This window comes from Balaenoptera musculus, chromosome 1 (genome assembly GCF_009873245.2).
Source record: "Balaenoptera musculus isolate JJ_BM4_2016_0621 chromosome 1, mBalMus1.pri.v3, whole genome shotgun sequence".
Classification (NCBI taxonomy): Eukaryota; Metazoa; Chordata; class Mammalia; order Artiodactyla; family Balaenopteridae; genus Balaenoptera; species Balaenoptera musculus.
This window is the reverse complement of record NC_045785.1, coordinates 57,769,534-57,784,858: the sequence shown is the minus strand read 5'-3', so window position 1 is coordinate 57,784,858 and position 15,325 is coordinate 57,769,534. Positions and strand designations below refer to the sequence as shown.

Below are 15,325 nucleotides of genomic sequence, written 5' to 3'. Positions count from 1 at the left end.
GTTGTGGCAAGCGGGGCCCACTCTTAATCGCGGTTCACAGGCCTCTCACTGTCGCGGCCTCTCTTGTTTCGGAGCACGGGCTCCAGATGCGCAGGCTCAGTAATTGTGGCTCACGGGCCCAGCTGCTCCGCGGCATGTGGGATCTTCCCAGACCAGGGCTCGAACCCGTGTCCCCTGCATCGGCAGGCGGATTCTCAACCACTGTGCCACCAGGGAAGCCCTGGTCAGGAATTTAAAGTGGCTCAGGAATTTTAAATGGCTCTGATGCCATTCTCTGCTTCATTTCTTTCAGTTCTGAAAGAAACCACCCTAATTCAGGGTCCAGATCTTTTTCTGCTTAAAAAGCTTAAGTGTATATTCTTCACATTAATTCAAAGTCCATCGTCTTTTGAAGAGAAAGAGCAAAACCATTTATTGTAGAACCTACCTGAACTCACTCGGCAAACACGTTCTTGTTGGTGTGCAGGAAGACACATTTAACCAACTCTACATTCAGTCAACCATTCATGTTAATGATGATAATAGCAAAAGGTGAAACTGTATAATCAGGCCAAATTTAGATGAGGCCTCACCTCTCCTCTTTCTTTAGGGAATCAAGAGCCTCCCCACCTTACAGTAGTGTTCCCTGGACGGTGAATGACAAAAGGGGCGAGTCCTGCATAATCCACAGCTGTTGTAATCAGCCCTGCAGGAAACGGTAAAAGTAAATGCTTTCTTATGGGACTCGTACATTTATTTTATGTTGCTTAATTTCTAACAGACATATTAAGTTCAAAGAAAATCTTATTTAGCTAGAATTATAGGGCATGGAGTCATTAATTCTTCATTTCCCTGAGATGGTGCCTACTCTTCCTCTCCTTGTGCCCTCCTTGTACTCAGCATGCACTTCTACTGTTGCACTTACCTAATGCCTTCTTGAAGAGGACATGCCACACCTCTGAAGCCATAAGCCAAGCATAGTAGCTTGCGTAAGTACAGGCCCAAATATCTGCTGAATACTGTATATGGAAACATGATGAAAACTTGTCACCACTGACTTTAAATGTAAAGAAAACTTTACCATCAATTTGGACAAAGGAGAATTAGAATTCAAGTCCAGTTTATATGGCAATTCCTCAATGTTCTTCACAGAATAAGTAGACTTTAAAAGTACATTCGAGTTTACTTCTTAGAACAAGCAAAATGACATTTTAAGTACAGTTGACCTCTGGACAACGCAGGGGCTGGGGCGCCGACCCTCCATGCAGTTGAAAATCTGCGTATAATTTTCAGTCTGCCCTCCGTATACAATTCCTCTCTCATCCAGTGTCCCACGTCCACGGATTCAACCAACCATGGATCATGTAGTGCTGTAGTATTTACTACTGAAAGAAATCTGCATATAAATGGACCCATTAAGTTCAAACCTGTTTAGTTCAAGGGTCAGCTGTATATTATGTATCCTAAATAAGTCACAGAAGCTAGTATAAAAACAAGTTAAGATAAAAAACAATCATGTTCGGAAAAGGAAAAACACGCACATACAGATGTCAAAGATGCCAGCACAATAACTAAGGGTAAATAATAAGAAATACGGTTATAGAAAATTGGTATTAGAAGACAGAGATTAATGCAGATATTTAAATACATAAAATCAGTCCATAACTGGGGGGGTATGACCCTTAAGATTCTGCAAAGGATAAACTTGATTATTAGAGAGCAGAGTCGATTTTATGATAAAAAGCTTATAATCAGTAGACTTATGTGATACAGGAAGGTCATTTTTAGGGAGAGAGATTCATATGGTTTTCCACATTGGCACTTTTCATGAATATGGAGTATAGTTAGGAAAACCTTTATTTCTGATTTGGTATTTAGTAGTGATATAGAGCCGGTTACACACCCCCTAGGGTCATCAGCACACATCTTGCCTATGAAAATTCATCAGCCCCAACTTTCAAAGAAGTGCGCACTCTTAATTTTCCATTGAGAGTAAATCAAATACTGTGACAAAAAAGTTTTTCTGCAAAATCATATGTGATACATACACTGCACTGCAAAAGAAGGAAACAAAATGTTTTTAATTAAATAGTTCAGAGGAAGAGAAACAGGTGAATAGAGGTCCACAGACCAAAGGATCTCTCTGGAGGAAAAAAAAAAAAGACAAAAATACATCATCCACCCATTTACCCATGAGGTAAAAGGGATCAGGAGCCACCGAAACACTACTTCACGCACTTCGTCCAGGAGCAGAAGGAACAGAAGTTGTATATATTTGCATTGTAAACAATGTGCATCATACAAACTTAACATCTATAATTAAAACCTACTCAACCTAATAAAAATCATTGACAAAGCATTATGTAGGCAAATATGTTTAAAAAAATATTTTAATAAGCATATTCAGAATGGCAGACAGGGAATAGGGGAAGGGAATTTCCTAATAGTGCAAAATTACTATGCATAAATTTTAAAACATCTAATTCATAATTTTAAATGCCTATTTAAATATTACTTCAAATACATTTGAAAGCTCAACAGATTTGTGTTGAACTGAGTTGCAAATTTTGAACTCTTTTGAAAGCACATCATAAAACAGAAAACCATTCCAAATGAAGACAGATAGATAGTGCTTTGTTGGGGGTAGGTATGGGGTGAGGGAGATTAAGTATTAACGAAGCCTTCTTTTCCCAATGCAATTTGTCAAGAGTTCAAGAGTTATGAAATGTACTAATTCTTAAGCAAATTAAATGCATGGTATTACTAAAAATTTTTAAAGTAGTGCAATGAATTATCAAGTTATAGTGGCTGCATTATGAAGAACAAAGTACTGTGTGAAATACCTGTATAAACATAAAATACAATTAAATATTTCTCTATGAAAAGCTGAGCATTATGTATTATAATAGTGGAATGTCTTTCATTAAGCATACTTTAAAAAGATCAAGAAAAGTAAAATTTCCTAACATGTATACAACATGTGCCGTATTTGCAAACATGCCTGAGAATTTATTTAAAATGTTCCTGTAATGTTTGTTAGTCTGCAAGAACTTCACAAACCTGCAAACAAAATGCATCTTTCAAAAAAAAAGGTAAAAATGGCAACTCTAATATTGCAACAACTTAAAAAAAGTTCATCATCACTATTTCTATCGACCACCTTTGACAAAGAGCTAGGATGCTTTGGATTCGTATAATAAAATCTGATTTAGAAAATGGATTGTGACCATCTGCTAAAAGCTGCCATTCTGGATAAATTAATGTTCTAGGTAAAACAAAAAACAACAAGAAGTTCACGCTTCTCAACACTTCCATCCAAAACTTTGATTTACTTGGATATGTATGTATGTAACAACAGTGAATCTACATCATATGAAGTCAAGTGTTGTAAAGTGGCTTTTAACACTGTTTGGGGAGAAAAAGTTGTTCACATTGGTGGAGGGAAGCAGTCTGAACATAGGTTAATAGTAATACTTCTCGGGGGATAAGGCCTAAACCATAATTTCTCAGTGCAAACCTCTACTCAGTTGCATTAGACAGTTGAGCCATTAAAAACAAGACCACAGAAGATTTATTTTAAAAAGGCATTGGCTCTTTGATGGCTGAAAATGAGTCAGTAGAAGCATTTGGGGTATGCCTGTGTGATAAAACAAGAATAGTTAATAATCTTTTATAAAAGTTTGGATATAGGTTGGTCTATCAGCTGTATAAAACTACATTTTTTAAACAAGAATTTTGCACTAAAAATAAAATGGCACTATTGCAAGGCTATGCAAATAATGGATGATCCTATTTGTAATCACACAGAGCAATGGTTGCTGAATATCTTATTTTCACTTTGGAAATACACTATCAAATCTGAAAAGCTGGATTGTTAACTGGAAGTCTAAAAACGTCTAACTTTATCACTTTTTCCTCATAAAATCAATATTGTTGCCTGCCAACTCCTTGTGTGTGCCAATATCTAAGTATCACTTGACCTTTTCCCCTGTTTATTTAATGCAAAAATGGGAAATTTTGTAATGCATATAAAAATAACTGAACAGGATTCTGGTCAGCATGATACATTTAAGCACTTAAGCCAACATTAAACTTTTGTCTTGCTTCAAAAATAATTTTGAAAATTATAGCAAATGCAAAACAAACTATGTGATCTAAGTATCATGCTTAATTTCAGAGTTCTCAAACTATTTGTCCTTAAGTAGAAACTTGAAAAAAAACAAATGTTCACAATCCTTTATGAATGCTTTTACCACCTGGATATAAGAAACATGACTTAGTTACTACACAAACACTTAAAAATTCATTAGAAAAACCTTAGCAAAATAAAATGAAAGCTGACAGACTCAGAATATCAATTCCTCTCATAAAAGTTTACCAACTGTACAAGTTAAGAAAATTATACAAGCTTTTGTATTAAGAAAGGACAGCTCAGTCAAGACATATGTACTGTAAAAATCTTCCAAAGGCTACAAAGAATCTGGAAAAATACAGAATGTATTTCTTAAGCCCAGATAAGAATATGGAAAGACATCATTGATGTCAACAATTTTACATATACAAACCTGACTTGGTTTATTTTTAAACTTCTATATATAAAAAAATCATGCTAGCATAACTTTCAGGATTCATAAGGGTTTCCTTAATAATGATAACTCAATTTGTATGGAGAAGAAAAATGTCTGTTATAAAAGACATTTCAAGAAACTCAGAAAAATTGGTGTTAATCAGAAATTTGAACTTGTTTTTTTCTTCTTTGCCATCAAACTAAGCAAAAAGTACCTTGTAGTGAAATTTGAGGATTAATACATCAAATGAGAAGGTACAGATATATCTTTCAAATTTACTAAACTATTTGTTATATATCCTTAAAAGGGCCTTCACAATTTTAAAGTAAAAAGTCTGCAAAAGGCAGAATTATGAAATCTTATTTACTAAAGTTAGGACAATTCAAATTTTCAAATTTTAACCAACTGCTTCAAGGAAGTCAACTTTTTAAGGTAACCCATCAACCCTGAAAACTTTAGTCACACCAGAATTTACTCCAAAGAAAGTAAAATAAGTCTAAAATTTAGTCGTCTGTGTTTTCAAGTTCTTCAAATTTTCCATGTGAGACTGCATCTTGGAAAAATTCAGAAGAACCCGGACTTTCTTTTCCATTGCTGTTCACCCTTCGCCTTTTGGCAGGTCTCTCACTTTTTTCATCAAAATCACTTTCATTTCTTGCAGTCGTATGGGCAATTTTTGGGTCAGTGGTAAGGTTATCTGTTTCATAACCATTAGTATCCATATCTGTGTGAAGTGGTTTCTTACTTCCACCTGTTGGTCCATTAACGTGTAACCCTTCAACTTTCACGTCTTCTTTGTTTAATGTTTCACCTGGTCCGTTAGATGACACCCCTAAGTTGGAAGAAACATGAATGAAACTGCTAATATTAAAAAGCTAAATTTGCAAACTATTATAACACAGCTATAAATAGCTGTAAAATAACTTTTTATTGAGCAAGTGAGGTATCAAATCTGTGTATACATATGGTTTGAATTCTGGCTTTATTTACTTTAGTAGCTGTGTGACCTTAGGCATGTTATTTACACTCTCTTGTACCTCAGTTTCATCACATATACAATGAGGATAACAACAAATTTATAAGATTGCTGTGAAGATTAAATAAGTTAATAAATGTGAAGAATTAAGAACAGAATTTGGCATATATTAATAGCATGCTGGTATTATACGTGGCAACAAATAAGCAATGGATCCAGCAGTCTAAATAAGCTGAGTTAAAGCAAAGATATGCATGAATTATTCAGATTTAGCAAAAAGGCCAAAACTTTCTAAAACCATGAAAAAATTATATTCTTTCTTTAGAAGTTTGAGTTTTCTACTGCCATATATAAAAAGCAAGATGACATGACGTTTTCATTCTTAATGTAAATCTACAGGTATTATGCTTTAAGGGTAAAGATCATACGCTATATTTATCTAAACAGATTTAAATAATCTGTCATAATGTTAAATTAATGCTTGCACTGTCCAAGCATACACTTGAAAATGCTAAAAGTAAACACAAATTCCTTTATAATAGATTGAGAAAAGAAAGAGTATAATTACTCTAATGAAGTGACAAAAGGTCATGTTAGAGTTGACTGCAAAATGGAGAAATTTTGCAAATACTTAATGTAAAATATAGAATGTGCCATTGGAGATAATTTAATTTTCTGAAAAATATTCACTATAAAGAACGAGAGCCTCAAATACACATTTTGGTCAAATAAAATATACTATTTCCCCAGCTCAAAGGTGCACTCAAGTCATGTATGCTTATGGGATTATGCGCCATATGACAGTGGAGGAGTGATTTTGTCATACTAAGCACAAGAAGCTTGGTGACACTCTCATTAGGTCAAAAAGCACTAGCAGCTTTCAAGACATGAATTAAAAGCCCCTTACAAAGAAAGACAGTTGGGTTGCAAAGTTCCTTCCTTTCCTTGAAAAACCTGGAAATCTTAATTGTACCTGATGTGAATGGCTTCTGGGCTGAGTAATCTGTAAGTAACTTATGAACACTCTTCCCTGGCTAACTGCATGTTATCATCAAATGGTTAAAAAACAAAGAAGGAAAAGAAAGGGAAACAATTTATTTGGTGTTATCAGCAAATAAGAAAAGACAGAAATACAGTAGTCCCTGGCATCTGTAGGGGATTGGTTCCAGGACCCCCTCGGATACCAAAACCCATAGATGCTCAAGTCCCTTATATAAATAAAACAGCATGAAAAATGCGTATGACCCATGCACTTTCAATCATCTCTAGATTACTTATAATACCTAATAAAGTGTAAATGCTATGTAAATAGCTGTCAGCACAGAGCAAATTCAAGTTTTGCTTTTTGGAATTTTCTGGAATTTTTTCTTTCTTCAAATATTTTTGCTATGCAGTTGGTTGAATCTGCAGATGCGGAGCCCACAGATACAGAAGGCTGACTGTACTACCAACCGTCTGCCTCCCTGAGTTTCCACCCCTAGTCCCAAGGTCAGTCTCAGCTTCTTATTCAACTTCAGGATGGATGTGATTGGCATTAGAAATCATGTCAGTGAGCCTTCTTGAATCAGGAAATGGCTGGGCCCTAATATTTGTTTGTTTGGCTTGTTCTCAGAGGGGAAGTAGTGAGGGAATAGAGAGGGGTCATTAAATGAACAAAGTATATTCACCACAGTATATTAAATGCCAGTGTGAGAGCAAAGATCAGAACAAAGTTCAAAGTCTTCACAGTATTCCTCTTCTAGTTTCTGTCAGGGGGAGGTTAGCTCTCCACTGGCCCTCCCCTAAAGCTGTTTCAGCTGTTTTAGCTCTCCACTGGCCCTCCCCTAAAGCTAAATCAGAAGGCAGGTGGGCAGAGCTTGTCTCTAATTCACCAGTTTCCTCCTAAAAAGGACTGGAGGATTTATTACTTTCTGCTTAGCAATGGTCTTACTTAAGACTATTTTAATTGAAGTAGAAATCAAGATAATTCTCTGACTAGGTCATACTGATCAGCTCAGTGATCCTTGGTCCACTGTATATTTTAAACAAGAACACTATCTGAATCTCAAACATATTAGTATGCTTTTTGCTTCTCTTTTTCATGGACACAAAAATGAATGTTTCTGTACAATATTAATGCACAAGCTGACACCTGCTTTATCTTTACTCGTCCTTCAAGGTTATTATGTTATCAAGGAGGAAAATATTTTAAAAAGTGCCCTTGTTATCTGCTTCTTTTCATTTATATGCTTAAAGCAGTTTCCTAATAAAGTGTTATAAGCTCTGAAAGTATTTCATAAATATCTGTGTATTTCTGATGTGAAATGGCTGGAGTTTCGGTCTAAGACTTAACAAGAATACTTATATCTAGACATTCCAACCTGATAAGAAAACAGATGCTATTTTCTTAATTTCTTAAAAGAAATGGTCACTGTTGATAGTATACTTTATTAAACATTACTTTTTAGTGGTATCAATGGGAATTCTTTCCAACTGACTTGTACATATTCTGTGTGTTAGTATATATGTATGCTGATACTATGTTTCATCTGGCATTTACAATTATGACTTTAGTTCTGCTTTGGAAGTTTAAGAGACATCAAAACTGAATTTTCCAAGCTACTGAAAGAAAAGTGCCCATCACTATGAAGAAATCTAAGTGTTTCTTTGGTTGCTTACCATTTTGATTACTATTGCTTATAGTGCCATCTTCTTTCTCAGACTGGCTGTTACTACTGTTTGAGGCAGTTGGGGGAGGGGATGGTGCTCGACTAGAAGCAGCACTTTCACTTTCATCTAGAAGACGATCCATGTAATCCCTTAAAATTGAGTAAAATAATAAGACAATTATTTTCTTATATTAAAAACAGCTGAAAATTAAAATTGACTGAGGTTAAATTTAGAAGGCTTTATTAGCAAATATATCCTAATTTTCACTTACATTTATTCCAGTGCCTCATCTATGACACCAGTATCTGAACATTTAAATGGAAAGCTCCTTTAGGTTACATGTTTGTAGGAAAAATATGTAAGTGCCCTACCCTAGCAAACTTTAGAGACCTATAGGCAGTTTTAAAACTTTAAAAACTGTAGGCAAGTGATCAGAGGGGCCCAACTAAAATCAGAAAATCTGTAAATGCAGAGACAGGGATGATGTCAACCAGAAGGAGTGCAGAAGAATTTCTGAACAGACACAGACTGGCGTTGTAAAGCTCGTAAAGACTGTTTGATGGCTACGGCAATGCCTGAAAGACAAATTAGGACCTAATAATGAATTACCTTCCTGTTGCCTTCTATGTTACGTTTCTGCTAGAGCTGAGCTATAATAAACTCACTAAGTTCCTGGGCTTTTCTGCCAGCTCTATCTGCCCATATATCGTTAGAGGTGAGCTTACTTCCTTCCCTAAGTCATTCCTGAACTGTATGGCATGGAAAGACATTTGTGGTAAGTGACATTGGGTTGAGGTTAGAAGATCTGAACGAAATACTTCTCTCTCTCAGGTCTAGTGTCTTTACCTATAAAATGCATGTAACCATACATGGCCTATCTACCACACAGGGCTGTTGTATAATATATGTGTAGCGAAGTGTTTTATGAACTATGAAGTGCTATGAAGTCACTAGAATGAAGGTCAGCAAACTATGGCCTGTGGGCTGGCCACCCATTTTGCGGACAATATTTTACTGGAACACAGCCACATCCATTCGCTTACATAGCGTCTATGGCTGCTTTTCACAACAACAGCAGAGCTAAGTAGTTGCAAGAGAACTTATCGCCTGCAAAAGCCTAAAACATTTACTCTGTAGCTCTTTACAGAAAGAGTCTGCCATCACCTGTGCTGGAATAGTTCCCTGAAAGCAGGGAGTTAAGTCTGCTTGATCACTGCACCACCAGTGCCTAAGTTGTGCACGGTGCAGAGGAGAAGTGCAATAAAAACCAAAATACCTTATTTATTTTTAAATTCCCTCAGAATAACAGAAATAGTAAGGCAAATCTTATCTTTTAGAATTTCGTGAGCAGGGTAATAAGCAAGGATGTGGACAAGAAGGAAAGCATGGAAGGGCTTGGGACTTCACTGAAAGTCTGTGCTAACAGTCTAGAACGGACGAGTAACTACAGTTTTAATCTCAAACTACGGGATCACGTTGTAGTTTATATACAGGGACATACATTATAAACGTGTAGTTTATAATATAGGGATGTAGAATCTGACCTCAAGAAGCTTCCAACAGGTTAAGAGTACAAACTAACACATATCAAAGAAACATATATGACCATGAACTACTCAATTTAACATTCTAGGCCTTATTTTCCTCATCTATAAATGGAGGGAATGAAATTTCATGGTCTTTTAAGATCTCTTTGGCTTTATGTCACTCACCATTACAGAACAATTATGTAACAAATCACACAGAAACAGAATGAGCATGATGAATGCAATGCCAAAGGGACTTCAGAAGCTAAAGCTAACAGAAACAGATGATGCATGAGGAAGAACTGTTGGAAATAAATTTGGCATAGTGGGAATGGGTAATGGAGGATGTTAAAAGCCACGCAAAGGAAGCTAGAACTGACTAGATATCAAAATTATTTTAAATTTCTGAATATAACAATGATATCGTGAAAGACTTATTACTATTATTTCTTAAAGGTTAATGGCATCCAGAATGCTTAAGAAAGGAAGAGTCAGGTAGACCGTACAGGAGGCTGGAGTAGCATTCAAATAGTTCGAGTTACGCTGAGTTAATTTTTACTTCGAAAAAAATTATTTGCAAGGCTGTTACAGCAAAATCTCCAATTTGTATATGGCTACCAATTCTTCCAGGTAGGTAGTGAATAGACAGAATCCACAGTAGGATCTTTCAAAGGTCATTTATAGGCAGAAAAGTGGCAATGTGCTTCATTCTGGTGAACAAATGGAAGGTAACAATGTAGCAGAAAAATGAGCAAATAACTTTCAGGATAATCTGCTCTTAACTATGGATTCTGACTAAGGAGGAAAATTTTTAAATTCAGTCCAATTTTTGTCTAAAGGCATTAACTTAATGTTTTGTGTGGTCACTTAAAGTGCAACTATTAATAGAAAGAGAAGGTCCTGGAAGCAAACTAGAAAAATATCTTCATGCCTACAGAAAACCACAATTTCTCCCCATCTGGAATATACAGTCTGGTCATGGCTTCTTATAGGAGATTTAACACAGCTAAAAGGGACGAGACGGAGTAAAAAAATTAGTTTTCAGTTAAAAAAACAAAAAACAAAAAACTTTATAAAAGACCCGGGAGGGGATATAACTGAAGCCTACAAAAACACAGTATTCTTGTCTAGGGGGAAAAGCATTTCTTCACTTCCTACCATAACACCAGGGAACATGCTGTTAACTCTTAAAGCCTGAGAAAAGAGAAGATACGGGATTACTTTTAACTGAGACTACTCCACCTACAGAATACTTAAACCTTAAGGAGAATCAAGGTTACAAATGTTAAGTATCTTCAAAAAGTTTTCAGAAGCTACGGAGAGTACGGAGAGATTATTAGAAAAACTAAAATGTTTGGCAGCACATCCCTACCTAACCTGTTGAGCTTGACATCACAGAGGACCAACTAAGCCAGCCCACAACACTTCCCTTGGTGATGCTTTCTGAAAGAGAAAACTGGATGAACCAGGGGTCTGACCCAGCATGGCAATTCTTATGTTCTTACTGCTGATGACGACAGATTGCCTGTAGTTCGTGTGTGAACATTATTTCTGAAATGGGTGAAAAAAATGAAAGATGTTACTATTGCTTTTCCCTATAGAATAGCTTGAAAACTGACTATTTTAAGATATACTCTGAAGACTAGATAGTTGTATCTAGTTCTACATCACTGTGCCTCAACACTACCAATAAATACATATTTAACTATAAATTGATAACAGGAAGCAATTATTTAAAATTTGGAATACTGTTATATATAAAATTCTACTCATTATGAGATTTGAACAAGGGGGAATGAGGCACAGAGTCCAATGTCTCATGACTTCCAGGGGCAATCATACCCATTTATTCCCTTTTAGATAATTTTGCTTTGGATTTTAGAGTGTTTGATCCTCCAAGGAAGTGACCAGCAGAGACACCTGTAAATGAACATGACCAAGAAATAGTACAGCCTAGGAGTTTGAAAAGCACAAGCAAATATGCATATAAGCACATCTTCCAAAGGCAGTTATTTGGCCAGGCTAGAGAACTTTAGTGGTGCATGGTGACCAAAGGAAGTCACAACTTTGCATTATTTTTATTCCATAAACATTAGGGAATACTCAAGGTATTGGCAAAGTTAATTGGTATATGGTAAAGTCAATTCCACCACCACAATTCATCAGCATTTTAGAGCAACTCAAGTGAAATGAAGGGTTCAATACTCTATGTACTATATATTTAAGTAACAAATTGCTAGTGGGAGTAGGAACAGTGTTTCATTCCACAGCTAGACTGAATGAAGCTAAGAGAATTTGGTGCATGGGGAATGGATTAGACATATAAGGCATTTTGCTTAAAAAGAGGATATAATAAACTATACTCCCTCTATCACTGGGAGTTAGCTAAAGGTGCATTACTTATTAAATATTATTTGTTAGAGGAAAAGGTTTCAGAATATTTAGGGAAAGGGAAGTCATCATGCACATGTGCACCTCTCTCTATAAAAAACTTGGTAATAAAAAAGAAAATGCAATTTTACCTGATTTATTATATCCCTATGTCTTTTCCCTTTGATATCATCTATATCCAAATCTGATTTTGGTTCCCAGAATCAAAAATAGATTGGGAAAGGAAAAATATTAATTTCCCTTCCTCTTTAAAGGGCCTCTATTAGGCATATGGCCCTATAAGTTTTAGAAAAGATAGTCTCTCCTATTCTTACTGCTCTCTCTCCGTGTTATTAGATTAAAACTGTATGTGCTTATACTGAATGGAATAGAATTTAACAAAAACATGCCTTCACAGCTGTTCTGATCCATTTCCTCTCAGGAATACTACTGAAAACATACACTCTTAACATTCGCTTTGATAAATTTGCTGTCTCAAATAAGATGAACTGTAGTTTACAATGTATTTATAAGACACTGAAAAGTCTAAATGCCCTATGAAGATGTCAGTAAATGGATAAATTGAAACTAATGTAAACTTTTATCCTATTAAGAGAAAGAAGATTCTAAAAATTACAATTTTCTCAAGAAAAATTTAGAAAAGCTTAGCAAAAATATGACTCAAAAGAAAAAATAGACTCACGTGACACCAGGATGAAGATTATATTTCTTTTTTCCAAATCGCGTTTGCTGAGCAAAGAAATCGTAACGTTCAGATTTTTTCCACATATAATAGAATGCTACACATTCACCAACTGACCTTGTTCGAACCTATAAGAAACAAATACTTGTTTTTAACAAGTATCTCCTCCTTAAAGGAGTTATCTCATGAAAAATACCTGAATTTTGAAAACAGATTTAGCTGGTCTTTAAGTAATACATAATACCACTAATAAAATACAACACTGTAGCAGCTGTGTTAAAAATTACTCTTTCTAAACTCCGATTAAGAAAAATAATACACTGGCAACAGGTCTTCAGATATTTAGCATTATGCTTTTTTTTTAACCTTTTAATTGTTTTTTTAACATCTTTATTGGAATATAGTTGCTTTACAACGCTGTGTTAGTTTCTGCTGTATAACTAAGTGAATCAGCTATACGTATCCATAGATCCCCATATCCCCTCCCTCTTGTGTCTCCCTCCCACCCTCCCTACCCCACCCCTCTAGGTGGTCACAAAGCACCAAGCTGATCTCCCAGTGCTATGCAGCTGCTTCCCACGAGCTATCTATTTTACATTTGGTAGTGTATATATGTCAATAGCATTATGCTTTTAAAGAGACTATCATATGTTCATTTACTATAAAAATAAATACCCCTTTATTGAAAATGTCTGGAAGTGGCAATTGAATTAAAATTAATGTTATAAACAATTTGCAAATACTTTTACTCACAGAACGCCTAGGGAGACTGCCTTTAAATTCCCATTTAAAGGATTCTCTTACTAATCCCAACACTGATCCAGACTCAGTTACTTACTTTCTAGAAAGGCTGAAAGTATTCCCCAGTGAGTTAAAAGCTATTATAGTAATGCTAATACTCTAATTACTCCAGTGGCTTACTGTGCTATACTTATTTGGGCAACTGAATGGCTCCCTTTACTAATACTAAACATATGAGATTGGCAACTGATGTTGACAAAAATTCCCTTTTTTGCTACTTTGCTTAGAGAGCTGGTAGGGTTGATGCATATAAAATACTGGGAGTTAAAAAGGAAAAAAGGTATCTGAATGAGTGTTTGGGATGCAAGACAATATGCTTTAACTCATAAATTTCTGATTCTGAAGAAGGTATCCGGTGGGACTGACTGCACCTAAGGTCAATTTTATGACATCCTTATTTTGTTATGCGACATATATTTTTCTTTCTGCCCCTCTGACTGCACTTTATGACTCTGGCCCATGTTGCTTTAAGACAAAGCTATCAGGGCTTTAAAAACAAAAACTAAAAACCCAGTCATCTTCTCAAGCTGTTTTTTGCCTCCTTTTTAGAATCTTATTTCTAGTAGACAATTGTCAAGTCAACTGTACGTTACTGAAAGCAAAAATTACAAACACATTTTGTGGCATGCAAAGTTAACATTATTATGAAAAATCCTCAATTAAGTAAGTGTACATAATACAACCTACGATTAAGATCCAAACTTCAATTCCAAGTGTAAAAACAAAGCCTTAATGTTTTCACTGGACTTCAATGTCTTCTCCTTCTTAAGAATTATTGTCCTCCCTTTGTTCACTGGAACAACTAGTGTACTAGGTATAGGTCAGATGACTTCTGTAACACTGAAATATCACCATCCCAAATATTTATAAAGAAATCAAGGTCTTATTTTCAATATTATGTTAAGACTTTTTTTGGCTAATAGTTTTAAGTCACCTAATAAGTTCTTATTCCTTAAAAAAGGACTGCTCCTGCCAGTTACATCAGCCAGTTACATCATCCCAAGGGTCCCTCCACAGATAATCCAGCACGGTTTGGTCAATAGTGTTTGAATTCAAGCAGGAATGCTAGAAAACTCTTTCCCAAAACGTTGTCCCTTTCAACCATGAGACAATTTGTTTTTTTTAAAATCAGAAACATGCATGGCCATTACATGAAACAGTCATTAGCATAATACACTCCTTTCATAGAGTATTCACTATATTGGAAATTATCAGATGATTTGGATACAACACCTTAATGTCGGATACAACATTAAGATGATTTAGATACACCTTTCACATCAATGCTAAGACTCAAAATTTCTCTCTTATTTATTATGTCTGATGTCAAATACCAAAATTCAACAAAATAATCAAGAATAAACTAAAGAACAAGAAAATTGAGAAAAATGAACTCACAGGATTTGTAAGCAACTATTTTATTTATGGAACATAAAATAGATACTGTTAAATATGTGTTGAAACAAATCAAGTGAATACCATCGGATCACATCCAGAGGTATAAAAAAGGAGAATGTGATGACAGACTATTTGAGCCTCAGAAGCAAGCCCACGTAAGCCCAGATACTTTCAGCATCATCCTAGATAAGCCATCACACATCTTACAAACCATCTTTAAGGAAACATGTAAAGCCAAGCTCCTTGTCATTTATATTTGCTAAAAATGTGATATTTATAAACCTAGAAATTACTTAATTTCCTATATTTACTTTCTGAGATTTTACTTTTGCCTGTCCTAATTTCCCCTAGGAAC

The 15,325-nt window shown here is 35.3% G+C and overlaps 1 protein-coding gene across 9 annotated transcripts in view; it reads right to left on the bottom strand.

Moving 5' to 3' along the window:
* Nucleotides 1-1,162: 1,162 nt before the first annotated feature.
* Nucleotides 1,163-15,325, bottom strand: part of MIER1 (MIER1 transcriptional regulator) — a 56,647-nt gene continuing 42,484 nt past the window's right edge. For all 9 annotated transcript variants that reach the window (XM_036843358.1, XM_036843288.1, XM_036843295.1 and 6 more), the window contains 3 exons: nucleotides 12,772-12,899; nucleotides 8,182-8,321; nucleotides 1,163-5,379 (listed from right to left, as the gene is read on the bottom strand). In XM_036843358.1, the coding sequence (XP_036699253.1) occupies nucleotides 5,051-5,379; nucleotides 8,182-8,321; nucleotides 12,772-12,899 (597 nt within the window). In that variant the 3' untranslated portion in view covers nucleotides 1,163-5,050. The remainder of the gene's footprint in view (nucleotides 5,380-8,181; nucleotides 8,322-12,771; nucleotides 12,900-15,325) is intronic.